The 27,943-nt window shown below is 41.2% G+C and overlaps 1 protein-coding gene and 1 long non-coding RNA gene across 6 annotated transcripts in view; one reads left to right on the top strand and one right to left on the bottom strand.

Annotated features, from left to right (window-relative positions):
• The window catches only part of LOC138819253 (uncharacterized), a 35,552-nt gene extending 15,517 nt beyond the window's left edge, over positions 1-20,035 (top strand). For 2 of the 4 annotated variants that reach the window (XR_011369379.1, XR_011369378.1), the window contains exons 3-7: positions 301-368; positions 5,683-5,743; positions 17,342-17,500; positions 18,858-18,989; positions 19,660-20,029. This is a non-coding gene — a long non-coding RNA (uncharacterized lncRNA). Of the gene's footprint in view, positions 1-22; positions 215-300; positions 369-5,682; positions 5,744-17,341; positions 17,501-18,857; positions 18,990-19,659 lie in introns of all 4 variants that reach the window. The other 2 variants (XR_011369380.1, XR_011369381.1) reach the window with 2 other exon arrangements.
• The window catches only part of Map3k5 (mitogen-activated protein kinase kinase kinase 5), a 187,721-nt gene that overhangs the window by 11,756 nt on the left and 148,022 nt on the right, over positions 1-27,943 (bottom strand). For both annotated transcript variants that reach the window (XM_070010628.1, XM_070010629.1), the window contains 8 exons: positions 26,974-27,131; positions 23,691-23,868; positions 22,575-22,595; positions 17,297-17,474; positions 16,770-16,938; positions 12,206-12,391; positions 9,863-9,968; positions 2,517-2,760 (listed from right to left, as the gene is read on the bottom strand). In XM_070010628.1, the coding sequence (XP_069866729.1) occupies positions 2,517-2,760; positions 9,863-9,968; positions 12,206-12,391; positions 16,770-16,938; positions 17,297-17,474; positions 22,575-22,595; positions 23,691-23,868; positions 26,974-27,131 (1,240 nt within the window). The remainder of the gene's footprint in view (positions 1-2,516; positions 2,761-9,862; positions 9,969-12,205; positions 12,392-16,769; positions 16,939-17,296; positions 17,475-22,574; positions 22,596-23,690; positions 23,869-26,973; positions 27,132-27,943) is intronic.

Here is a 27,943-nt window from a genome sequence, read left to right as displayed (position 1 = left end):
TCTCTCTTTTTATTTTTTGCAGGTCCTAAGGCTTGAACTCAGGGCCTGAGGGCTGTCTCTGAGCCCCTTTGTGCTCACGGCTAGTGCTCTACCACTTGATCCATAGCACCACTTCAGCTTTTTCTGAGTAGTTTATTATGGACCTTCCCCACTCTGGCTGGCTTCGAACCTTGATCTTTAGATCTTAGCCTGCTGAGTACCTAGGATGACAAGAGTAAGTTGTGTTAGGCTAAGCTTAAGACTGTTAATATGATATCTATAAGCTTTCCTAAACACATTTCCTCTCAATTCATTTTGCAGTGTAGACTTTGTGTGTGTAGAGGTGGTAGGATGGCTGACAAGTGAACCCAGTGCCTTACACATGCTAGGTAAGTACTCTAGCACTTAAATTACAACCCCAGAATGCTGCATATAATTTTATATTGCAAATGATATTCAACAGAAAATTTCAAGGACCAATATAGATAAGGCTGGTCTAAATTCAGCTGTTCAGTGCTTGTACTAAACCAGTTATATTATACTCATCTCACTTTTCTGGATGTGTCGGAGGAGCTGTGATAGTTGATACTGCAAAAAAGACAAAGAAGGCTAATAATCCTGTAGCTTTTATAGATCTAATTGTAAGCATGTAAACACACACAAATATAGCTGTAATAAAGTAATAAAGCCATATAATGTAAGAAAGGTGATAAAGAAAAATCTTAGTCTTTTCAACCAAGATGGGAAGATTTTCATGAAAGCAAAATCTCAGCAGGCCCCAAGAGAGGCTCCGAAGATAAACGATGAGACGAGAAGAAAGGAGTTGGAGACAGCAACTTGCAAGTCAATGATACCAGAAACCTGGGGGACAGAAGCAGCAACAGGTGCAAGCACAAGGTGAAGCCAATGAGCAAAGGAGAGAAGGGAGAGAAACACACACAGGAGGCTGTATTTAGACTATGCAGGTTCTGTTGACATAGCCATGAGGTGCAGACATAGGGTTTCAGGGCCAGCAGAGCAGACAGACCAGCTCTTTAGTAAACAAACTAGCTTTCCTGTCTGTCAGTTCTGACCAGAAGCCATGGGTGGGGAGTGCTGGATCAAAATAACAAGTTACGGAGGGAAATTTCCTCCTTCAGTGACCAGAGCAGGGGTCCAGTAAGGATAAGGCAAGAATAAAAACTGAAGTGATGAGCTAGTACCTACCACAGGGGATGGGGTGTTAAAATATGAGAAGCCTTAAGAGTTAGATAAAGATTCAGAAAAGATCTAGATTCTTTTCCATTAAGTAGTAGAGATGATGGGTAAAGAGTTGGCCATTGGAGGATAAGACAAGGATATGGAAGCCAGAGAGCCAGTTTTCTCTTTATTGTAAGAGTTTGCTCTATGCAAATCATACAATGTAAGTACGTGTGCACTTAAAAAAATCATGCAACCTAAATTGATGTATTTAAACAGAAGGAATAAAAGAGGAGCTTTGTACTAAGTTTCATAGTCAAGCTGTCTTCAAAGAGCTTACACTCTGATAAACAACTAGGATCTTCACCTATTTGAACAGTTTTATGGAGTCACTAGAAAAAATGTTTTTACCACAAGTGCAGAGCCATAAAGTCTGTTTTCCACATGTCAACGGTAGCCAGCTCAGGAAGCTATAAATCATAAAGACTCAGACCTTGAACTGTGCCAACGTTTGTGGAGAACAGGAAGCATTTACTGTTCACTTAGTAACCTGGTCATGGGTTCCTATGCTAACCAATGCTCAGAGACAAATTATCATCTGGAGTTTATAGCAGATTAAAAATAGAAGAGTCATCCATGTGGTCCATTCTCATTTTCTCAAGCCTCTAGAATACAGGCTTAGCTTTCTCCTTGTGAGTATTAAGATGCTCCTCTCCAGAAAGGATCTGACATTTTAAATCACAGGCTTTCAAGAACACAGGCTTTCTGTTCTGTTTCTTAGCTATCTATCAGAAGGAACAGGCTGCTCTGAGTCCGTGTTTCCACGACAGTTTAGGAGGTTACAACACAGTTATTCTGCGGATCTCAGTGTACCTAATGATAAGCCAGCAAAGAAATGGTCCAAAGTAGCCTTGAATTAGTAAAAGCAGAAAGTGGCAAAAAGACAAAGCAAGGGCTCTTGCTAATGAGAAAACCACTAAATTAGGTATACATGTCCAAGATAAGGAATTTTTGCAAACACATTAAAATATGCATGTTCTGTAGATAAGACATATAAAGTAGACCCCAAACACATTTCTACGGAAGTAAGAGAAAAGAAGCTGCTGTTACTTGGGAGGCTGAGGACTGAGGATCATGGGTTGATGCTAGCCACAGCAGAAAATTATAGGAGACTCTTCAATTACCAGCAAAAAAAGCCAGAAGTGAAGGTGTGGCTCAAGGGATAGAGCACTAGTCTTGCTCAAAGAAACAAGACACACAAAAAACATAAGCAAGAACATGAAGCACTGAGTTCACACTCCAGTACTGGTACAAAGAAAAGAAAAGAAAAAAGAAAATTATGTCAGCTTTGAACCTACCTATTGGTTTCAATTTTCATCCTTCCGAGCTGCACATTGAGTGATCGGTGAGCACTCTGGGAATCGTGGGATACAGTGGAGCTGAGCGTGCTCACTCCCGAGGTGGCCACGGCATCCTCAATGATGGCCTGAGGTCTTCGGACCGTTTGATTGGCAGGTGGCTCCTCATGGTCATCTTCTACATCCAAGTCTTCCGGATCAGCGGTGTCACTCTCAGATGCCAGGCTAAAATGTGGCCTCAGTTCTGTTGGGCATAGTGTCAGTGTTAACAAAACACAATGATTGTTTCCATGATCTAGAGGTTAGAGTCAGTCCTTCTTGCTACCCGAACTGCTCTTCCACATGAAGCCTGGGTTTCTGCTACTCACTCAAAATTGTTCTGCCAGTGAATGTACAGAATGTATAAGATGGAGAAATTCAGTCAGAATGATTTGATAGAGCCAATTTATCAAGGTCACCAAAGGCCTGTTTCCAAGCCCTCGAAGCGATCATTGTGTGAACACCTTTCCCCCTTTGGGCTCCTGCTTCTCCTTCTCAGAGTTTTTATCTCCTACAATCCCCTAGAAGCTGGAAGCTTTTTTATTTTTACTTGTTCTCCATGGGTGAGCTCATTCAAGGTCAAGTACCTCTAGTGTGTGCCAGCCATCTACCCCTCTGGCCCCAATCTGGTTACAACCTGAATCTGCTGGATATCCCTTTGGACAGGTACTTCAAAATCGACATCTTTTGTTCTGAACAAGAAGCACAGCATCCTTTAAGGCCAGGTTGATACTGGCTTCTTCATCTTCTTTTCGAAGTTTAAATTTTCTTATTGTGGTTAGAAAAGTTCATGACATAAAATATACTACTTTATTCATGTCTAAGTGTACAATTCAGTAGTGTTCATTATATTCACATTGCTATGCAACCTATCTTCAGAAATCTTTGCATTTTTGCAAACTGAAACTCAGTTCAAAAGAAACAATACCTCCCTATTTTCCATTCCTCACAGCCTGTGGAAACCACCACTCTACTTTCTGTGTCTCTGGGTTTGACTACTCTACAAGTGAAAAATATAATATTGATCCTATGACTAGCTTATATTAGTTCAAATAATGTCCTCAGCATTTGTCCATGTTGTAGTATATGTCAGAATTTCCTTCTGTTTAAGTCCCAATAATATTCCATTACATTTATGTACTACCTTTTGTTTAACTGTTCATCTGTTGATAGACATTTGGATTGCCTCTATCTCTTAGCTATTGGGAATACAGTTGCTATGAACATGGTGGGCAGATACCTCTTTGAGATCATGTTTTTAATTCTTTTGGATATATTCCCAGAAGAGGAATTTCTGGATCACATGGTAATTCTATTTTTTCTTTTTTTTTTTTTCTTTTGCAGTCATGGGCTTGAACTCAGAGCCTGGACACTATCCCTGAACTCTTTTTGCTCAAGGTTAGCACTCCACTTTGAGCCATAGCTCCACTTCCAGTGTTTGAGTGGTTAATTAAGAGATAATAGTCTTGGGGCTGTGAAGGTGGCTCAGTGGTAGAGTGCTTACCTTGCATGCATGAGGCCTTGAGTTCGATTCCTTAACACCACATAAGCAGAAAAAGCAGAAGTGGTGCTATGGCTCAAGTGGTAGAGTGCTAGCCTTGAGCTGAAGAGCTGAGGGACAGTGCCAAAGCCCAGAGTTTAGGCCCCACAACCAACAAAAAATAAAAAATAAATATTTTTTTAAAAAAGAGTCTCACGGGGACTCTTCTGCCCTGGCTGGCTTCGAACTGCAACCCTCAGATCTCAGCCTCCTGAGTAGCTAGGATTATAAGTGTGAGCCACCAGTGCCTGGCTAATTTTCAACTTTTAAAGGATTCTACCATACTGTTTTCCATAGTGGTTGCACTGACAGGTCACATGATTTCTAGTTTCTCCACCTCCTCTCTGTGTATCTTATGGCTTACAAAACTTCCTTGCTGTTCTCTTTCCCAAATCCCATTTCCTCAATTTCCTAATTTATCTACAGTATGACTGACACAAAATCAGACATATTAACTTTGTAAATTCTAAGACAGGAGCTAAATGCATTAGGCTTGCAAAACAACGACAGTAACAACATAGAAAAATGAAAGAATGATCTTGCCAGGATTATTTGGGTTTTGAAGAAAATAATATAATAATATAGAATAAAATAGAATAATATAAAATAATATTTTATTTTACGGGCAACTTAAGATACTATAACACTAGATCTAAAGGGTAGAAAAGATTAGGATTTACAAATTTTTCTAAAATAAAACTAGGAGAAAAAAATTGGAAGAGGTGATACTGTTAAAAGAAATGTACTCATCTGATTTATGTAACTGTAACCCTCCTGTTACCTTTACAATAATAATAAAAATATACCTACTTTATGGAAGGCAATTTTTTATATTATGTTTAAAGATCCCTTAATTTGATATCCTTTCAACTCTCATTTATATGTGTAAGCATGACCAAAAATGCTTTCCATTCTTTGAAAAGTAGAAAACTGCAAGCTAATGCAATGTTTTGTTATTTCTTTGAGCACAGAGCATTAGATTAAACACTGGAAAATACACCAATGATATTGGTAACGATCTAAAGGAGGTTGAGAGATCCACAGAAAGGCCCAAGACAGATGCCCAAAGACAGCATGAAATTACAAGTAAAATAGAATACAGCTGAAATGCATCTCAGTTGTAGACCTTGTTGCATAGGTAATTCATCAAGCATTGTGATCATTAATTTTTTACATGCCAACTTGGCTCAGCTAAGGGATGCCACATAGCTGAGGAAACAGTATTCCTGGGTGTGTCTATGTAGGTGTTTCCCAAAGAGATTAACCTTTCAGTGACCTGAGTAGAGAAGGTCCACTCTCACCAATGGGGGTGACATCACCCAGGCCTGAACAGCACAGAAAAGGTAGACAAGAAAGAATTCTCCTTCTCTCTTTTCACCTTGGGAGCATGTCTCATCTCTTGCTCCAGTTTCTCAGACTTTCAGTCTTGGACTGATACGTTCAACATCAACTTCCTTCAGATTAGAGTGAATCACACATTACTTTCCCAGCTCTACAGTATACCGGCAGCAAATGTTGGGGCTTACTTGGCATCCATAACCACTCCAGCCAATTCTTATAAGAAATCTCTTATCTATCTCTCCATAGCCTATTGGTGCCTCTTTGCAGACCCTTGACTAATAAATGCATGTTCTAAGAGTGCTGACAGGTAAGTAAAACACATTTATTTGCATGACTGAATGGAATTGGCTTATTCACTGACAGATTCAGGGAGACAAGGGCCTAATGTGGGCTCTGGAGGAGGAAAGGGATTTGGTCTAGGGGGAAAAAGAGAGGTGCTTGAAAGAAGACTGCATGGTGGACCAAAGCCTTGTAGGAAGAATGTTAAGCAGCATGAAGTGTCAGGAGAGAGCCACATGTCAGGAGAAAAATCTGAGACTCGTGTCCTGCAATGCATGGATGGCATTTAAGCCCATGTGGGAAAGAGGAGTGGGCACACATTTCTAATATAATTTGATGGTGTGAAACAATATAATACCCCTCTACTCTAAATGGTTAATTCCCCAAATGAAATAAATAGACCAAGTTTCTTTAACATGGGTATTTCTGATGCCACATAGGATCAGAGGGCTATGAGCAAAGCATATAATGCCTGCATCAATTTCCTCATGGAGAGGTAAATAAAACTCGTTTCACATGAATGTGAACACTGGCACATGCTTGATTCAGTCAAATGACTGACAGTAATATCAACCACTCCAAGCATCTTTTAAAGAGCATTGCCAGAAGGATATTTATACTATGGATTCTCACTAGCTTTGCACCGTCATCCTGCTCTCAGCATTTCTCAGTCTAGTCACCCACAGCCACTCTGTGCTTAAGTAGCAACAATAGACACTTAATGTTGCCAATAAGCTTAAGGCTGATGAAAGAATGCCTAAGAGACATACTGTATTCTCTGTTCTGTGTGTTCTTTTTTGAAGCAGGGAAACTGAGCACTGCTTTCAAAACTTACTATTTTGAAGTAACTTTAGAATCACAGAAAAGTTACAAAACAGTACAGAGTTCTCTGTACTCTTCAGCAATTTGTCACCACCTTAGTATCTTATATGCCTGTGAAACAATAATCAAAAGCAGAAAATCAACAGATACTATTGATAAGTTTATAGATCAGTGTTTGAATGTCATGTCTTCCTACTAATGTCTGAGTCTCTTTCTCTCTCCTTCCTTTCTTTCTTCTTTCTCTTTCTTTCTTTCCTTCTCTTTCTCTCTCTTTCTTTCCTTCTCTTTCTCTCTCTCTTTCTCTCTTTCTCTCTCTCTTTCTCTCTTTCTCTCTTTCTTTCTTTCTTTCTTCTCCTCTCCTCTTCTTTTCTTTTCTTTTCTTTCTTTTCTTTTGCCAATTCTGGGGCTTGAACTCAGGACCTGAGAGTTGTCCCTGAGCTTTTTTGCTCAAAACATTATATCAATCTGGGCTCATGGATATTATTTTGTTCTTTGAGCTTGTTACAGTTTGAGTCGTAAGTGTCCTCAAAGGTCCACATGGTCCCTAGAGTCCTAGTGTGGTATTGTAGGAGGTGGTGGAATCTTTAAGGGGTGGGCCTAAGTGAGAAGTCCATAGGTCATGAGGGGCTGCCCTCAAAAGGGGATGTGAGAGCCATCATTTTCCTTTCCTTTGCTTCCACTATGAGGTGAGCAATTTGTGGTGCTATGTGGGCCCACCACGATGCTCTGCCTCAATACAGGCCCAAAGCAATGCTGTCAACCAATCATGAACTGAAAGCTCTGAAACTGTATGAGCCAAGTAGACTGTTTTATCTTTATTAGTTAGCTATCTCAGGTATTTGTTACAAGTGATCATAAGCTGACTGATACAGCCTAATACTATTTTTATTTCATTTCACTTCATTGCTCAAATTATTCCAAGCTGGGAGATTAGGAAATCCTTCGAGTTGGCTCTAGGGTCTTTTCAATAAGCTCTTCTTTCTAAACATTCCCTTAGAGTTGGGAACCATAAGATATCTCAGGCTCATTTGATCTATTTCTCCTGCCCTAGACTCATGATCACCCACTTCTACAAGAGTCCTGTATATATTTATTGGAGGATGGTGTTTATTATCTAAAACTCAATGTATTCGGCAATATCTAACCACCATCCCACTAGATATACATATGTGAAAGAGCTCTGTTTAACCTTTTTTTTTTTTTTTAAATGTGTGTGAAGATACTGGAGATTGAATCCAGTCTCACACTCTCACTCACATTTATTCACTCATGGATGGTGCTCTACCACTCCATGTCCAGCTTTTGCTGGTTACTGGAGATAAGAGTCTCAGATTTGTCTGCCAGGCTGGCTTTGAGCTATGATCCGTATAGCTCAGCCTCCTGAGTAGCTAGGATTATATGCATGGGCCACCGGCATCCAGCTTGCTTAAACTTGTTATTACTGGGTTGACCGTCAAAACACTCAGGAGGTTTGCCTTGGAGTATGAGCACATTCCTCTCCCCATCAACCTTGTTTCAGCAACACTAGCCCTTTTGTGTCTCACTGCCAATACAGCCAAGGCTGTCTAGACCAAAGATTTCCAAATCAGGCTGTGTGCCAAAATTACCAGGGAGTTGCACTAAAATCAAATGGCTATAGGTGGAACATAGGATTCTTAGGGCTGCAAGCATATTCTGCATGATACTGTGATGACTGATATATGTCCTTACATTGTCCAGAAGAACAGAATATATAATAGCATCTACATGGAGGAACCGCAGTGATAATGTGTTAACCTGTGCCTGTCCATTGTAGCAAGTGCACCACTCTGGTGGGGGGCAGGTATTGATACTGGGAGAGGCTGTGTACATACAGGGCAGAGACAATATGGGGAATTCTATACATCCCTCTCAATTTTGAGGTGAATCCAAAACTGCTCTAAAAGAGTAAAAAACTTTTTGGTTTTAAATCCCATTTTAGATTTTCTGTTTAATGCTTGGCCTTTACTCCAGAATTTGGTTGAAAATGGGCTTAAAACCTGTGCGCACGCGTACACACACACACACACACACACACACACACACACACACACACACACACACACACACACACACACACACACACACACACACACACACACACACACACACACACACACACACACACACACACACACACACACACACACACACACTGGTTCTAGGGTTTGAACTAAGGGCCTAGATGCTATCCCTGAGCTTTTGTGCTCAAGGCTGGTGCTCTACCACTTGAGCCACATCTTCTACTTCTACTTCTGGATTTTTGGTGGTTAATTGGAGATAAGAGTCCCACAGACTTTCCTGCTTAGACTGGCTTCGAACCATGATCCTCAAATCTCAGGCTCCTGAGTAGCTAGGTTTACAGGTATGAGACACCAACACCCAGCTCAATGCTGTAATTTTTTGAATTTTGTCTGCTCTCGTAATTTCTTTGCTTTTTTTGAGTGCTGTAATTTTAAGGGACTCTTCCCATCATTCAATGCCCTGAAGGCTTGGGAAGCACTAGTACAAGATGGAACAGGAGTATGTTTATTTGGGGCCATTTATTAGTTTTTGGCTTTCCTCATGTCCAAGAAAAAAAGGAAATCTTCCTTGCAGTCAACATTTTCTTGGTGAACTGAGGCTCAGATTGTATGTACTAGATAAATGTTATTTGGTGGCTTTGAAATGACTTTTTTTTAAAAAAAAGGCAACCACAGGGAAATTAATCTAAATTACATGAAAACACACAGGGCCATGGGCACATATACATGAACTAATTGACTAATGTATGGTGTAGCTGCATGGATGGCTTCCAATGGTTCAACTCCTTTAACAACTAACTTAGAATTTAACAAAATACATACCAGAAAGCTGAAATGTGTTGGACGGCTGTGGGGCATAAGGGGGGAGGGAGGCAGATGAATGGAGAGAGGAATGGTGGGTAAATAGTCATAATATTCAATGTGCATATATGAACGTGGAACCTAGAATGTTGAGAGGAAGGGTGGTGTTGGGGCAGATGAGAGAGAATGAGGAGGGGGTGACATTACTCAAGATGCATTATACTCATAAACTGACACCCCGAATTGAATTGAAACCCCTTTGTATAACTATTTACAGATAATAAAAGAATCAATAAAAGACAAGTATGGTCTTAAAAATCTAAGGAGATGGTCTTTAAAATCTGGTAACTCCATGATGAAAAGAAATTTATAAGTGTTCTGACTCTAGTTAAGTATTCATTTGATTTTTAAAAAAAGCCTAAGGAGACATCAGAAGTGAAATGATGGAGGAACAATGATCAGAGTAATAAAACATTTATCACCTGGAACCAGAATGGTAATAGCTGTCTGCACAGCCTTTCGGATGATGCTGTCCAAGGCGAACATCCAGTGCGGCTTGATGTTATGATTCCGAAGCACTTTATTGACCTGGAAAAGGAAGTGACATTTAATCTTCTTGGGACTCAGAGTACAGCTGCAGAATGGCTGGTGAAGGAAGAAAGAGAATCCCCAGGCCTTACATAAAATAGCCTCTGCCTATAAATGTTATGACTGCCAAGTAACACAGTTGAGCATTTCAGCATACTCTGGTGATTTGGAAAAAGCAAGTGAATGGGCTGAGAGATGAGCATGAATGTGTGACCTCAGTTTTGCCATAATCTTGGCCTGTTTCCTTTCCACCATGCCATTGTAAATAAGAGGATACTCAGTTTGAATACCCAGAAGGCTAGTGCACATGCAACATCCTTGTCAGAACAATGGCTAGCACTATTTCATCTATTTAAATAGGCACCAAATTAGATATGCTCCTGACTTTTCTGCTCTTTGTTTTTCAGAATACCTGTAATATAAAGCTTAAGATGTCAATCATCAGTGACCGTAAATGCATTTACACTACAGTGCTACCATGATCACGATCCATTAGAACTCTGTCTTACAAGAGCTTGATACCCTTTTTCCTGAATCCGAATTTGTTCTTTTTATATTTAGTAACTTAAAATATTTCTCTAAAAACCCACATACACTAGATAGAAGTGGAACCCTTTGAACCATGCCTCACTCTGCATACTTCCTTCATTTTACCTATGTTAACTATGGCCATGGTTTGAGTTCATTTTGAACAGAAAGTACGCTACAACACAGGTGAATGGTGTGTGTGCGTGCGGTGTGTGTGTGGTGAGAGAGAGAGAGAGAGAGAAAAGAGAGAGAGAGACAGTGTGTGTGTGTGTGTGTGTGTGGTGTGTGTGTGTGTGTGTGTGAGTGTGTGTGTGTGTGTGTGTGTGTGTGTGGTGTGTGTGTGTATGTGTGCCTGGGCCAGAGGCCCAAAATTATAACTAACTCTTATTCTGAATTCTATAGACAATTTGCTTTTCAGCTTCTAAGATGAAGGCCAAATGTGTGGGCAAGTGAAAATTAGGTAAATTGCTTCCCTCTATTTGCAGATGGCTGGGTTTCCCTGGTTGTTAGGGTAAGCAGCCCTTTAGCCTTTAATATTAGCAATCGACCCTGCCAGTTGCATTTGCTCTATCAGGACTCTTGTCCATGCTCACCACATCATACAAGGACCAAGTGGCTTACTCAGTATCTCAGAGAATATTAGAGGCAGTTGAAGGATTATAAATCGGTTTTAAATCGGGGATATTTCATGTTTCAAATGCAATATTCAAGGCACCTTGTACATAGGTCCATTAGAGAAAATTTTTTGAAATTTAAATAGTCCTACAACATGATTTAATATGCATATCACAACATCATCAAGAACTCAGGGCCTGGGCGCTGTCCCTGAACTTTCGTGCTAGCACTCTACCACTTTGAGTCACAGCTCCACTTCTGATTTTTCTGGTGGTTGAAGTTGCATAGACTATCCAGATTGGCTGGCTTTAAACTGAAATCCTCAGATCTCATCACCCTGAGTAGTTACTATAGGTGTGACCTGCCAGTGCCTAGTTCAACATTTTTATTTTTAATATATATTTATTGTAAAGATACTGTACAGAGGGGCTACAGTTACATGAGCAAAGTATGAGTCCATTTTCTATTGAGAATTGTAACATTCTTATTTTTGTCTAAGGGCTTCTGGGAGGAAGCATCTTTGGCATGTATGCAGAGGTGTCTTCTCCAAGAATAAAACAGGAGTTTTAATCAGACTTTCAGAAGACTGGCTTCTAGTTTGTGTTGCTTAGTAACTCAGTTTTAAAGCAAATTCTCTGCAATCTCCCATTAGATCATGAAGAAAAACTTCCCCTCAGTCATGATGTGTACTCTGAATTATATTTCAGGTTATGACACAGTGCACACTTATGAAATAAATGTATTAAAATATTTCCATGTAGGAACAGAGAAAACCTAGCTGGAAAAAAATGTTTGTTTTTAGCTGTGACTATCTCAATGCTGTGTCCTGTTAAATTATCTCAGTGGCCACCAGATGGCGTTTGTTGCCTGGTACTACAAAGCGCATGACTAAAGCCGGCTATGTTGTGAAAAGTCACCAAAATAGTGACCCACTACACAATTTCACCAAGAAGAGAGTTCAGCTCCGGGAGATGTTTGTAAGGTTTGCTATTTCCCATGGTGATTCAGTTTTATGTGTATCTATTTTAGGAGCAGGGGAGATTAAACACTAACAATTCTGAAAAAGATACATATCGATAGGGAAGTGCACTTACAGCATCTTGGAAGCCAAAGAGGACCACCTGTACTTGGCTGATGCCATGGCTGTCGAAGTCCAGCTCTAACTTCAGCTTCGACAGTGTAGTGGCTATGATTTTTCGGTCAGTGGACCTCACAAACTCTCTGAGGCTGGCGATGAGGGTTGTGATGTGCTCCCATTTTAGTTTAGGTTCTTCAGCTCCCTGGGAATAAAACCGTACAAACCCATCAGTCACTTACTTCATGCTACAGACACGGGCCATGGCCGTACCATTCTCACAGCTCTTTCTGAGAAGACCTAGACTCCAGGTGCCTCCTTGCTCCAGGAAATTGAGACCACATTTTGAACTCTATGGCTTCTCTTAGCAACAGTCCTCACCACCAACCCAGAGCTAGACTTTAGGAGACAGTGCACTTACTCTGCATATTGGCCAATAGCCAGAGACAGGCTGAGGTAATGAGATTCCTCAGACAAAGTAGATTTACTCAAGTAAAATCTTACTCAAGTAAGATTCAGGCAATAAGCCATAGTGTCTTAATTCCAAAGTCTGTCCAGAAAGAGGTCATAAAACAGGGCCATAAATGTATCCAATTATAAGGAAGGAAGTGAAAGCCCTGAAGCTGAGAATGACCATAGAAAAAGAGAAATGGACAGACATGGAAATGCACACCAAGAGGACAAACAGCAGAAGAGAAAAGGAGTACAAACTCCGGGGGGAGTTTGAAGTCACTGGGAATCACATGCTTTGGTCTTCGAGAGTCTCAGCCAGGAACTATGGCTGAGTATCCATTTCCCTCATTGCGAAGTATGTTTCCCACAGCACTCTCAACCCGTGTATCCCGATCACAGGGTCTCGGTACTTCCATCGCCCTTAAATTCCTAGCAAATCAAGGGGGGTGATCTCAAGTTCCATCCTTAAAACTATTCTTTGCCCACCAATGAGGCAATATCCTATGGACAATTTGACATATTGAAACATAATATTTAAACTCTTAGAATGGTTTTACTTTGAGTAAGGTACAGTGATCTTAGAAAGGATATACAATATATGGCTTTTTTGCTCAAGGCTGGCACTCTACCACTTGAGTTAGAGCTCCATTTCTGGCTTTTTGGTGATTAATTGGAGATAAGAGTCTTACGGACTTTCCTACCTGGGCTGGCTTTGAACTGAAATGAGTAGCTAGGATTATACAGAATTTTTTTTTTTTTTGGTCGGTCGTGGGGCTTGAACTCTGGGCTTGGGCGCTGTCCCTGCACTCTTCAGCTCAAGACGATCACTCTACCACTTGAGCTACAGCGCTGCTTCCTAGCTAGGATTATAGATAAGTGCCACTGTCACCCAGCCATAACAGAATTTTTATTTCTATCTCATATTGCACACTTTTTAAACTGCAGCACATTAAAGTTAATTTTCTCAACTGGGCTATAAACATTACAGTTTCTAGGACTATATTAAAATAAAGAAAGAAACCATCCAGTTTGTTCTCTGCAGATATTTTCATCTGGGAGGTCTGCCCCATTTTTTATATTTTTATGAAGGAATATTATATTGAAAAGTTTAAGAGCTACCATTATGAAATTTTCAAAATCACACTGGAAATAATTATTAGCCTTGAGTATTTTTGTTTTTCTTACTGTAAATTATACCCAAAGTCAAGATTTACAGGCAAAACCATAACACTATGAAAACATGTGAGTTATTGAGAAATTGAAAACTTATCTTACTAAAGGATCGTTTATACATTTGCCAACAAGTTCAACAGCAAACATAAGTATTCACATTAGCTTTGTTTTTCACAACAGAAAAACATGTTGCTTCTAGTTTTTGGATGTTCCGTGTGTCACACATTCTCTGCTCTGGGAAAGGTTTCCTGTCCAGGCTACTTCATTCCCTTGCGTAATCGCTATTTCTGTGTTAATTGCTGTCCCACCTCCCATCCCTCTATGTTAACTCATCATGTGCCGTCATTAATTGGGCATTTTCGGAGGGGGCGGGGGAAGGACAGTGGCTGACTCAGCATTTGACAGCGTGCCTTTCTGCAGCACTCACAGGACAGCTCCCCACATCTTCTGCAGCACCCTTCTCTACTCTCTCTTTTTTAAGCTTCCTTACAAAGCATGAGAGGAGCCAGGCATCCATGGCTCACACCTGTAAATTCTAGATACTCAGGAGGCTGAGATTTAAGAGCCATGGGACCAAGCCAACCAGGCAGGAAAGTCAGTGAGACTCTTATGTCCAACTTAACACTAAAAACTGTGAAGTAGAGCTGGGACTGAACTGGTAGAGCACTAATCAGTATTGGCATACACAAACATACACAGACACACAGACACACACACACAAATCACAAGAGGATTTCTGAAGATGGCACAGATTAAAAGAGCTTTTCATGGTTTTGCATATTGAGAACCTAGCCACCATCTTGCCCTTATTATAAAGGGTAGATTGAAATGTAAAGATGTATCTAGCATTTTTTTTTAAGAAACATTAAAAAGAGTTCTTTTTTGTTGTAGAAAACATTAAAAAGAACTATTTCTTTCTGGTTGTAGAAAACAGCTGAAGAGGTATATTATTCTCCTTCTTTATAATAACCACTGCAATTAACATTTGTGTAACCATATCTGTGATGATCTAAGTTGCCCATGACTTCAATGCTTTCCAGTAGTAACTTTATAAGGTAGATTCCCCTATCACACAGAAACGGTTCAGGCACTGAGAAGGTCAATAACTTGCCCAAGTCACACAGCCTTTGAAAGGCGGCACCAGGCCTTCAACAGTGATAAAGTCCAACCTCACCCTAAGCTCCTGCCACTTCCATTTACTGGAAAAGTCAGCTGGAATCCAAGATCAAACCTGCTCTTGCCACAAAACCACCATGTGACATCCCAGGAAAAATATTTCCAGTGTCCTGAATGGTACACAGCCCACACTATGGCTTGACCATTCCAGCTTGAACATGTGCTTCTGGTCAACCATTTCTGCTACTCCCTGGTGGGCAGCCTATCATTTGCAGGCTGCATTGATGGCTGTCTTTCATTTTTCTTCTTATAGGAAATATTCAGATGAGCTTTAAAAACTAGGAGCTAACAAATGTTTGAATATGCTTAATCACCTTCAAAATTTAGGGCTGGGGTATAGCCCAGTGGTAGAGCTTACACTAAGTATGTACTAAGGTCCTGGGTTCAATCCACAGCACTAGGAAAAACAGAAAAAAATCAGAATTTCAGCACAGTCACAGAAGTGATGTCTCTGGCCAGGCTCTGTGCAAAGGCTGAGGTTAGAGCAATGGTCCAGGCCACACCTGTCCTGAGGGAGCTATAGGAGATGAAGAAATTCCCCACACAAGTGGACATTTGCTATACTGGAAAACTTTACCTCTAGGATATGCTTTCAGGATTTGGGCAATTCTGGGATTCTACACGTTTCTAAACTAGTGGCAAAGGAAAAGTCTTCCCTCCATGGTGGCTAAGAGTCATTCTGTCCTTTGACATTCCTGCTGTTTTCTCCCAGAATCTGTCTCCATAGGCCACAGGAGAGAGCAGAATACACTGCTGGTTAAGAGCACATCACACAAAGTCAGGTTGCCTGCTTCCAAACCCTGACTTCACTTAGGACTGCAGAACCTCAGCAAGCTATTTAAGTTCTATGCGCCTTATAGATGAGAACACTAATGTAACCGTCATGAGGATTCAACAATCAAATACGTACTAACAGGACTATGAACAAGACTTGACCCAGGCATCTCTTGTTTGTTATAATTACTACACATTTAATATATAATTAGCTAATTTTAGTTTTTCTTCTACTAGGATGACAACTTTTGTGGGGCACAGATTTTGTTTTGTCCATGGTATCCTGAAGCACCTAGCATTTGAAGGTGACTAGTAAAGAGTTTGGTGAAGGAAGGAATGCACTCCAAGTGCTGGCCAGTTGTTCTCCATTTACATCGAGCTTCTCTTATCAGAACCATCCTATTCTTAGTCCTTTGGACCACAGTGGGACTGTCTAGTATACTCAACCCACACCCTACTCCACACTCCTACCTAGCTACCTCTCACCTTCTTGCTAGCCTAACTGCTAGTGATAGGTTTCCATTAGGACCAAGTCAAAGCTTGTCCAGAAAGCAGAAGAGGCATAAAGCAACACTCTATCTTGCGAATAACCAATGTGAAGTGGGGCTGGAGGCACAATTTGAGTGGTAGAACATTTGCCTAACAACTGTGAGGCTCTGAGTTCAATCTCCAGTAGCACAGGAAAAAAAAATTAGGAGAAAAGGGCTGGAGGCAGCAGACCTCAACAGTAGAGTGTCAGCCCAGCAAGCTCAAGGCCCTGAATACACACATGTATACACACATGCATGTGTGTGCACATGCACACACACGCGCGCACACACACACACACACACACACACACACACACACACACACAGATTTTGGGCTGGGTATGATGGCTTAGGCTTATAGTTCAAGCTACCTGACAGGTTGAACTAGAGGATCATTTGAATTCAGGAGTTCAAGGTCAGCCTGGGCAATAAAAGAATATAAACTTTGGGAAATGAGATGGACACGAGATGCTGTACCTGGACTAAAGATTCCATTAGGTTTCGCACAACTTTGTCTTGGTCTTCGGTCAGGATCCTGTGCAGGGTGGCTCGTCGTTCACTGTCCTTCCTCAGCAAAAAGAATCCGGAGTCTTTCTCCTCAGGGGAAGGTGGGGCACTGTGATCTTCAAAATTTTCATCAGGAATGCTTTAAAAATGCATGCAACATCAATCAGTTTCCTTTATAAAACGATGTGCTTTGCAGTGTTTTGTATGTGTGTGTGTGTGTGTGTGTGTGTGTGTGTGTGTGTGTGTGTGTGTGTGTGTGTGTGTGTGTACGCATGCGTGCACGCCAGTCTTAAGATTTCAACTCAAGATCTTGCACTCTTGCTTAGCTGACACTCTATCACTTCAAGCACACACTTCTACTTCTGAGTTTTGGAGAGGAGAGTCTGGTGAATTTACCTGTGATGGCTTCAAGCTGCAATCCTTAGATCTCAACCTCCTGAGGAGCTAGGATATTATAAGCACAATGTATTTTCACCCGAAAGAAGTTGAATCCTTACCCCAAAAAAAGCGTCCGTATTCCTTTCACATCTTTTTCTCCACAGGACTTGGCTCTGGTTTTGAAAGAGAAGGGGTCCACCTTCAACTCCGTGTCGGGTGACACTGAGCCGTACTCACTGCTGCTGCTGGTGTCCTCCACCAGGACAGGGACCGGCAAGGAGATGCTCCTAAGATACTCTGCGGGGATGGGAGGAGGAAATAGGGTAATTAAGGATCTCAAAAACTTGACACATTGGTTAAAACACTGGTTGAAAGAGACGAGTATCCTTTGTCAAATACTTCATGAGCAGCACAATGGTACTACATGAGGCAATTATAATTCCTCCCTTGCTCAGTATAGCCCAGGCGAGGGTCCGCTAGGAAAGGGCCTCTGCAGTCCTGCTGGGAATAGCTCAAGGGTGACAAACATAAGAAAAGATCAGGCCTGGAGAGTCCAGGGTGTTGATCTGCCTTGTTTTAAATAATGACTTAATTATTTGTACTCACAGTTTTCATAAAAGATGAGATACATTATTTACTTTCAGTGGTATTGGGGTTTTAACTCAGGGCCTTGTACTTGGTAGGCTGGTGCTTTACCACTTGAATCATATTTCCAATCATTTTTGTTAGTTTTTTTTTTTAAATAGAGTCTTCCATTTTTGCCTAAATGGCCCTGGACAGAAATACTCCTATTTATACTCCCAACATATCTGGGAAGATAGGTGCATGCCACTATGCACAGCTTTTTAAAAACTGGGTGAGATGGCAGAACACAGAATTTCTTCTTTCCCATCTTCATTTCTATACAGTTAAGATTAGAGGGGCAAGCTACCACATCCAGCTGAGAAGAGTAATTTTTAAGCCATAATCTTCAGAGATTTAACACTCTGCCTTAGCATCTTGGGGCTGTCTTAGAAGGGGTGATTAAAGCTGGGTGCTGGTGGCTGTAATCCTAGCTACTAGGAGGCTGAGATCTGAGGATCACAGTTCAAAGCTAGTCCAGGCAGGAAAGTCCATGAGACTCTCATCTCCAATTAACCACCAGAACACTGGAAGTGGCACTGTGGCTCAAGTGGTAGAGCGCTAGCCTTGAGAAGAAGAGCTGAGGGACAGCACCCAAGCCCAGAGTTCAAGCCCCACAACCGTCCAAGAAGAAAAAGAAAAAGAAGGGGTGACTAAGTGGGGTGCTGTGGTCTAAACCACAGGGTCTAGTCCTGTTTTACTAAAAACAAATATGCTCTGACAACTTATGTCATGGTTCAGCTTACAGATACATTGAAAAAGCACTCTTTGTGCACAAACTTTTGGAAACTAAGGGACTTTAGCCCTTCCTGGTTCTCAGATACTATGAGTACTAGGATTTTATAGCAAACAGGGGCATCTATTTTACTGAGTCATGTAACACAATAGCAATTGCCTACATTTCATCAAACATTGACTATAAAAAGAATAACTTTTGCCAAAAACTTCTTTAATATCTCAGTGCTGCAAACATCTTTTGCTAAAGAAGGCAGGTGTAAAGTTCTAAGAAGAGAAATCCACTGTTGCCTAGAAACCTCTTATTTAATTTTTCTTGAGCAGGAACAAGTCAACAACTGCCCACATCTCAGAGATCAGAGGAAAGACAGACATGTTCCAGGAGGCTCATAGCTTCTTTACCAGTCCAGACATGGGTGATACTCTTTACAGTATGTACAGCCGTCAGAGATGGAGGTGAGCTGTGGCTCACTACTGTAATTCTAGCTACATGGGAAGCTGAGATCCACAGGATTGAGGTTCAAAGCCAGCTTGGGCAGAAAACTCCTTGAAATTTCATCCCCAACCATATTAACAAAAAGAAGGGCGGGAGGCATGCCTCAAGTGGTAGAGTGCCAGCCAAGCAAGCAAGCCAACAAGCGTGAGGCCCTAACTTCAAACCCTCGTACACAAATCTAAAGATAAAAGAAAAAAGAAAAAGGAGTGGAGGGACTGTATTTAGAAAACAGAATCAATATTTCTTGGGGCCAAGCAGGTTTGTTCTATCTAGACTACTACCACATGAGAGTTCTTTACACCTTGCATGTATCTTCATCTAAACACAAGAAAGAAGGAGGCCTTAATTATACTGCTTTTTACTCTTTGGGTCTTATTATGTAGTTTGCTTTCCAGTAATGAGAGAGCCTAGGTTCTATCTGTGAATTTTAAGGTTGCTATAGATACTGATTGCCTATAAGGAGACTGGTTGAAGTAAGACTGAATACACTTAAGAATGGAACCCAGTGTGTGTCATTATGGCTCATCTCAGAAATAGATTTGCAGATGTTTTGCAGTCTCTGAATGTACAGTCTTGGTCCTTTCTCTGACTGATTTTAAATTAGTAAACCTGATTTTCCTTCTCTGTTAGGCCATACATCCATTCATCCAATATACAGTGACTGAACATAGACCATTTGTTGGATGGCCTTCTTGATTCTTCAGGTCTCACCCCACAGAAAGTCTTCACGGAACTCACGCACTAAGACTGACTTCAGTGAGGCTCTCCCCCTCTGAAGTTTTCTTCGTACAGAGTAACTTATACTATGGTATGGTTGACATTTGTCCCCTGTGTCTCCTCTACATCAGCAATAGCTCCGTAAGCCAGGACCACAACCTTTATCATCATTAAACATCCAGGCCTGGCATATTTCCTGTGCACACAGCAAGTATGCAATAAATGCTTAAGTTAAAGTGGATGACTTAAATCTCTGGGTCTGCACGCGGTTACTGGGGGAGCTGTTGGGTTTAGACAAATCATTCATGTGCTATAGTTCAAATATCCCACCAAAACTCATGGCCAAACTTCACTTCTGTTATGAGGTATTCACAAGTGACATCACGTGGAACTGTTAGGTGACTGGGTCGTGATGGTAGATGCTGCATGGAGTTCCACCAAAGAATTAGTGGATTAGAGGATTAATGGGTTAGGTAGGAATGGCTTTGTCATAAAAATGCCCTCTCTGCCTTTTTGGCTCTGTTTTCCCATGTGATGCTGGGTGGCATCTTGGGACTTTGAGAGAGAGCCCCTGCCGGCAAGCAGGCACTCAACAGCTCTGAAGCAGACACTGGTACCATGCTTCTGAACCTCCAGAACTGGGAGCTAAATCAGCCTCTTTGTCTTATAAATGATCTAATGTGTGCTATCTGGTCATAGCAACAGAAAAGGACTAAGATATATTTCTCATCATAGGAAAAAGAGGACCTCATCATCATCACCTTTCCACAACTTTCCCTAGCAGAAGCCACATGCAGTTATAGAAGGCAGAGACCCTCAGGCAGGGCAGTGGGTATACTCTAGAAAGAAACAGGCATATGGCCTATAAAGGACAATGGGGAAAGGAAAAGGCCTGTTGCACATACAGATCTAGAAGAAGAAGACCAGGATGTTCTCATGGTTATAGTTTGCAAGGAGTTCTGAAGGCCTCAGGAATACCAGAAAACAATTGTATGGGCTTCCTTCCTAGTTAGTTTGGTACATGTTTTGCTTTCCTTGGGAGGATAGAGAAGCACTCATGAGCCATCTCGTTCATGCAAAGAAATTCCTTCAGCTGAGAATCTGTATGTGTAGATTGTGGGAGTGTCCATTCTTTGTAGGCCCAAGTCTTTATCTTAACTAGGAAAGGAGAGAAGGCAGAGCAAGGAGAGATATATAATAGCAGGTAAAAGGTCCAGTGCATCAGGAGGCCTAGGGCAGTTTTGACTTTGGAAAATCAGGAGGCCCTTAGGAGAAGGGCAGGGAACCTTCAGGCTATTGCCTACAACTTCTAACAAGCCTCTTGGTACCAACAAGGTACTAAGAAATTAGTACCTTGATCAGGGGTCAAGAGCAAGTAGTATAGAGCTGCAGGGAGAATAAGTGTCTCATTTTCTCCTCACACTCCCATGAGCAGGTGGTGCAGTTGAACCCACTGGACAGATGTGGTGACAGAGTGAGTCATGTTCAAGGCCCACCAGTCAACAAGGGAACCCAGATGTGTGCTTAATACTCACCCTCCCTGACTATAAATCCTCAAGATTTCATAATATCTTAAGTGGAGTTACACTGTAAAGACAGAGCAGATTCCAAACTCTTATTGAATCAGCCTGAGCACAAAGATGAGAATGTACATGAAGGCACAACTGACCAGTTCAGTGGATGGAACCTCCCATCACACCCTCACTCTGGCAATGCTCACTGGGAACTGCCAACTCAATAGTGTGCATAACTGAGTCCACAGAAGTTAAATGCTTGTGTGACAGGAACTTGTTTCCTGTGAGCAAAACCCAGGCCACATGGAAGGGATCAGAGTGACACTAGAGTGACAGCTAAAACAAGTAAGCTATCACATATGATATATCTAGAAAGTGGCTGCAAAAAAAGAAAACCAACTTCCATGTATGCCAACAGGATGCTCGCTCAGAAGGCTGAGAAACACTGGAGGTTATACCTGGGTAAAAAAAGAATGTAGTGACTCACTGATTTCCACAGCCCAGAATATGAGGGGAGGAAGAAGACAATGGCAGAGGGAGGTATCTTGCCTTTCTCAGAAACTCTTCGTCAAAAATTCATAATGGCAGGAGGAGAAATAGAGAGATAGTTCCCAGGAACCCCCAAGTAATGGGCCTCAACAGTGCATTGACTGGCTTAGCATATCTGAAAAACTGAAAAGCATGCAAAGACCTGCGTCTCCTCCCTTTGGTCCATAGTAAGCATACATAAGTATTAGACTCCCCCCATTCCTTCTGTTAGGCCTATACATTCATTCCTCCAATATACACCACTTCCATCAACTACTCATCTAATCTAATAGAATCCCAAACTTTGAATGCTTCTTTACTATTCTTTAAAATATTTTGGCTGAACTTCCTAGAGCAAATCTGTCTGGTTAAAAGCCAGTTAGGGAAACAAATACAGCTTTCCTGATCCACTTCAGAAAGAAGGTACTATCCCACAGACGACTGAGGAAGGTGCCTGATGCTGACCTTTTACAATGGCCACCATTAGGTGGTCAGCTTGTCAGTTGGCTCCTAAATAAGAAGGCATGGACTTCATTCAAATTGAAGACTTAAAAAACAATGGCACTCTCTTGCATGCAGGGGACAATAATTGAGGCCTCCTTCATAGAAGAGATAGATGAGCAGTTTCTGAAACACTGAAGCCAGCCAGATTCATAGCTGCACACATTCTTAGTACTCAGAGGCTTCCCACACAGACAATGGGTGAGGATGAGGCTGTGCAGCGGAGTTTATCACACCACATGCCAATCCTCAACTCAATGGACATAAGGTAAAAAACAAACTCACCATTGGATCCAGTAGAAAGAACTGTGGGAAGAAAAGCAAACAGCAGGATGAGGCACATGTTGGCTTTGTTATTAATCAGAAATCAACAAACAGTGAATGCCTGAAGTGGGATCCATGAGCTTTCCAAATATTCAATCTGCCCATCCTCATCCAATAGAAACACCCCAAATGCTAAGAATAAACTGAGCCTTTACTCATTTGTTTCTTTCTGGAATGAGTTATGTAAATTATTTGTTACACAAAGATAATTTACTTACATTTTTATCATAGGTAACAATCTCTTTTTTGCGTCTGGGGATTATTCAGAAAGATACTGTCTGAGGGAAAGCAGGTGTTTCCTTCTACAGACAACTATAAGGATCCAGTCCTGAGATGGCGTGGAAGTTGAACAGTTCTGAACAGCCCTGTAGCCCATTCATGGGAATTTGAGGTTTCAGCTTGGAGGGGCTACATTTCCCCTTTTCACACGTTAACCTTTGTATTCACAATGCTAGAATGTTCCAGATGTTGCTGTATTAATTACAAACTGTGTGATGGAACACGACTATTAATGAGGAACTAGCATTTGTGAATAGTGTCCAAGAACACTGTGCCAGTGATGTTCAGAAATAGATTAGTCTACTTCTAGAAAATTCTCTCATGTTAAAATTCAGAATTTAGAGACTCTGACCCATATCCTTAAAAAAAATTATAAACATGATGTACAGAAGGGTTATAGTTTCATAAGTCAGATAAAGAGGAGTACATTTCTTTTTGGATAATATCAACCCTTCCCTCATTCTCTCCCAGTTTTTCCCTCCCATCCCCACTTACAAGTTGTGTAGTTCATTTTCAACATAGTGTCCACTGAGTACCACTGCTACGTTTTTCCCCCTTTGTCTCTCCATTTCTGTGCCCCCCCCCCACTTTCCCAAATAACTGATAACTGAACAAACAAGACAAAAAGAAAATAAAATAAAAGCCACAACAAAAAAACCACAAACTCTTGTTTCCATTTCCTGGAGTTCATTTCAATAAATACAAACATAATCCGAGGCACATAGGCATTGTACCTTTGTGTCCCGCCCCTAAGAGTATCCTCCTTTTGACCCATATCCTTTTCATGCAGCCACATACCTGAGAGCTTGGGTTGTATCTTTTTCTTTTTGCTGGAAACTTTTAAGAACTCATCAACAAGCAAGTCATTAGCACAGGCTCTCTTGTCAGGGTCTGGTTCAAAACACTTCAGTATGAATGCCTTGGCCTCTGCAGACATGGACTCAGGGATTTCAGGGTGAACTTTAAACATCCCCACCTAAGGCACAGACAGAGAGAACACAATGTGTCTTCCAAGTGGCCATTTCATCACGTGAGCTCCAGGACCCATGACCTGCCTGCCCCCTCTCCCTCATCATGTACCCTGCAGGTACATCTCCACGTGAGGCGGACGTGCTGCCTCTGTAGCTACGCAGCACCTCCTGAGCACAGAAACTTCTCCAGTGCTACTGTAACTCTACCACAGATACACAAGGAACAATTAGCGTAAGACAGAAGACAGCATTATGAAGTACTATACATTGCTGTGTTAATATGAAGGCTCTCTAAACTTAGAATATGTTTGAAGGTGGTTACTCCACAAAGATGTTTGTAGGTGAGAACGTTGGGTTGCTTAGAATAGCAATGTGAAGATACAGTGTTGGGATTTTTCCCAACAACCCAGTAGTGTAAATATTATTCTCCTTACACCAATGAGGAAACTAAGGCTCAGGAGAAATGAGGTTTCATGGTTATGGAAAGGTAGATCTGGGATTTAAACCTTGATTGGATTGGATTAAAGCCTATGTTGATTCCCCTATTATGTAATTTGTGAATTTTTTCCCTATTTTAATTCATCTACATTGAGAGATTTTTAGCTAGGCAGTGGATCATATCTCTAATCCTAGCTACTTGGGAGAAAGAGATGGAGAGAATGGGAAGTTAGGGGAAGTTCAAAAGACTCCATCTTAACCATCAAGTGAGCATGGTGGTGAGCACCAGTCAACCCAGCTATGGCAGAAAGCATAAATAGGAAGATGGAGGTCTACTTTGTCCTGGGCAAAAAAGTGAGATCATATCTCAAAAATAACTAGAGCAAAAAGGGCTAATGGCATAGCTCATGCAGTGGAATCCCTATCTAGCAAGCATGAAGTCATAAGTTCAAATGCCAGTACCATAAAAAAAAGTACTTTAAGATTAAATAAATAGCTGGGCACTATGGCTTACACCTGTAATACTAGCTACCCAGGAGACTGAGATCTGAGGATCACGGTTCAAAGCCAGCCTGGGCAGGAAAGTCTGTGAGACTCTTATCTCCAATAAAACCATTAGAAAAACCAGAGTGGCGCTGTGGCTCAAGTGGTAGAGTGCTCAGCTTGCGCTGAAGAGCGAGGGACAGCGCCCGCCCAAGCCCAGAGTTCAAGCCCCATACTGACAAAAAAGAAAAGATTAAATAAATAGTATTTTCTATCACATTTAGAATTTACTTCCCATTGTTATCATTCTAAAAAAAGTCTAATGATGTTTTCACATATTTAACGAAGAGAAAATGTTCTAAGAAATATTTCTGTTGTTCTATATCTTATATATATTCTTATATAAACAATTTTTAATAATTATGGAGCTTTACTATGTGTTAAGACACTATTCTAAGTGCTCAAAATCTAAAAAATCTGTTTAGATAAGTAGTATTTTGTGTGTGTGAGAGAGAGAAAGAGAGAAGAGAGAGAGAGAGAGAGAAAGAGAGAGAGAGAGATTTGGCTTTGAACATAGGGCCTTACACTTGCTAGGCAAGTCCTTAGGTATTATTTTTATCTCCCTCTATAGACATGGAAGCTGAGGTGGTAATTTGCTCAAAGTCTCAACTATCTTGATCATGTTAAAGCCAGGATTCAGAAGTGTTTCAATTCAGCCTAGATTTAAACATTGTCAGAATCTATGTAATATCATCTTAGAAACAGTGTCACTTCTGTGCACAGCTCAGCCTGGCCTATGGCATACAGAGGTATAACAATAATAATCACTGCACTATTAGTAGTAGAACAGCATTTCCAAGTGAAACCTGAGAATGGTGAAAACTGGAAGGACTTGCCAAGAACAGAAGGTAACATGTAGGAGGGCTTTGCTTCCTAGGAAACAGTTACCATGGAAAACTTCCTGCTGGCCTAGTACAGTCAGGTCACTGCCTCACTCGCTGTTCAGGTGTCCAAATCGTGGCACCTGGACTCACTCATGTTTATTTCCAGGTCAGTGCCTCTAATCATGGCTGGAGGGGCGGGGGAGCATGCTTCCCCTCCCTAAAGAATTGCTTATTAGCAAGTTAACAAGCTAGAATAAACTTGAAAATGCTTGACCTTTTCAAAACGGCAATTATGCGCTTTAAAAAAATGGACTTTTGAAATTTATATGGTCAAGAAATAAAGGAAAATATCAATTTGATTGAATTTCTGGATGTTAAGAGTATAAATAGGACTGGGAAGGTGGCTCAGAGGGAGAGTGCTTGCCTTGCATGCATGAAATCCTGGGTTCAATTCCTCAGTACCACATACACAGAAAAAGCCCGAAGTGGTGCTGTGGCCAAATGGTAGAGTGCTAGCCTTAAGCAAAAGGAGCTCAAGGACAGTGCCCAGGCCCTGAGTTAAAACCCAGGACTGGCAAAAAAAAAAAAAAGCACAAATATATCTTACATTGCCCTATGTGGAAAAATATTCATATGGTTTCCCAAAAGAGCTTAACTCATCTTTCCTATAATGATGTCTTATTCTGGGATATTGAGTAGTTGAAGAATATTATCCTGAATCTCACTTCAGAATTGAGAAAACTAAAGCAGAGGCAGGTCCACCATGTGAGATGAGGGCAATGAGTGTGTGTGTGTGTGTGTGTGTGTGTGTGTGTGTGTGTGTGTGTGTGTGTGTGTGTGTGTGTGTGTGTGTGTGTGTGTGTGTGTGTGTGTGTGTGTGTGTGTGTGTGTGTGTGTGTGTGTGTGTCTGTCTGTCTGTCTGTCTGTCTTCCTGAACTTGAATGTGCTTTCAACTTCTGGTAACTTGAGATATTTTCCTTAAAAAGCATGTATATATAGAACATGGCTATGGAAACCCTTATCTCCTCGTTTTTAAAACAGAAGAAAATTATAGGCTCATGCCTGTAATCCTAGCCACTACGGAGGCTGAGATCTGAGTGTCACAGTTTAAAGCCAGCACAGGCTGAAAAGTCTGTGAGATTCTTATCTCCAATTAAGCACCCAAAAAACCCAGAAGTAGTAGAGCTCTAGCCTTGAGCAAAAAGAGCCCAGGCCCCAAGTTCATGCCCCAGTACCAGCGTATGTGTGCGTGAGGAGCACACACAAAGAAAAGAAAAGAAAAGAAAAAAAAGAAGAAAATGCGACCTTGAACATGGCTGCTTGCGGCTCTCCTAGTTCATAGAATGGTGGTTTTCCTGTGGCCATTTCGATGATTGTGCAGCCCAAAGACCAAATGTCTGCTGCCTTCCCATAGCCTCTCGGGCCTTTATCAATGATCTCTGGTGCCATGTACTGAAGGGTACCTGGAAATGATTTAAACACAATTCCACTTGAAAACTGGGGACAGATAGATAACTTTTTTTCTGCATAAGTAAGACATGATTTGTATCCTAGTACCTCATTTTCTTTGAAGTTCAGTTTTTTCCTCTGCTGTTATTGAAATGAAAAGGGCCACTTTTATCATGAATCCTATCAGTGACACAACTATCATCAATATTATCTACTTATGAAGGGGTATATTCATTTTTTTTTTTTTTTTTTTGGTCGGTCATGGGGCTTGAATTCTGGGCTTGGATGCTGTCCCTCAGCTCTTCAACTCAAGGCTAGCGCTCTACCACTTGAGCTACAGCGCCACTTCTGGTGGTGGTTTTTATTGGAGATAAGAGTTTCATGGACTTTCCTGCCTGGGCTGGCTTTGAACTGTGATCCTCAGATCTCAGTCTCCTGAGTAGCTAGGATTACAGGTGTGAGTCACTGGCGCCTGGCTTGAAGAGGTATATTCTTAGCCTCTAAAATAGTGGAGTATACAGGTGCATACTACTCCACCCTCAGTCTTCTGAAAACAACAGAGAATATATCAACATATCTGCTGCATTCAGTTCTGAAAATATATAAATATGGTTGCTACATATACTTCTAATCTTTTCCAGGAAAAAAATCTATTTCATTCATTCAATCCTTTAGATCTATGCTTCTCAGATAATGAATTGAGTACATATCTCTTCGGTCTTCATTTTAGAGGACACTGTGGTCAGTGAAATAAGCCAGGCATAAAGATGATTTCCACAGATCTTACCCATGTGGAGTCCAAAAAGGCTGACCTCAGAGAAGCCAA

The sequence above is a fragment of the Dipodomys merriami genome, unplaced genomic scaffold (genome assembly GCF_024711535.1).
Source record: "Dipodomys merriami isolate MVZ:Mamm:240054 unplaced genomic scaffold, mDipMer1.0.p SCAF_8, whole genome shotgun sequence".
NCBI classification, from domain to species: Eukaryota; Metazoa; Chordata; class Mammalia; order Rodentia; family Heteromyidae; genus Dipodomys; species Dipodomys merriami.
This window is presented reverse-complemented; position numbering and strand designations above follow the sequence as displayed.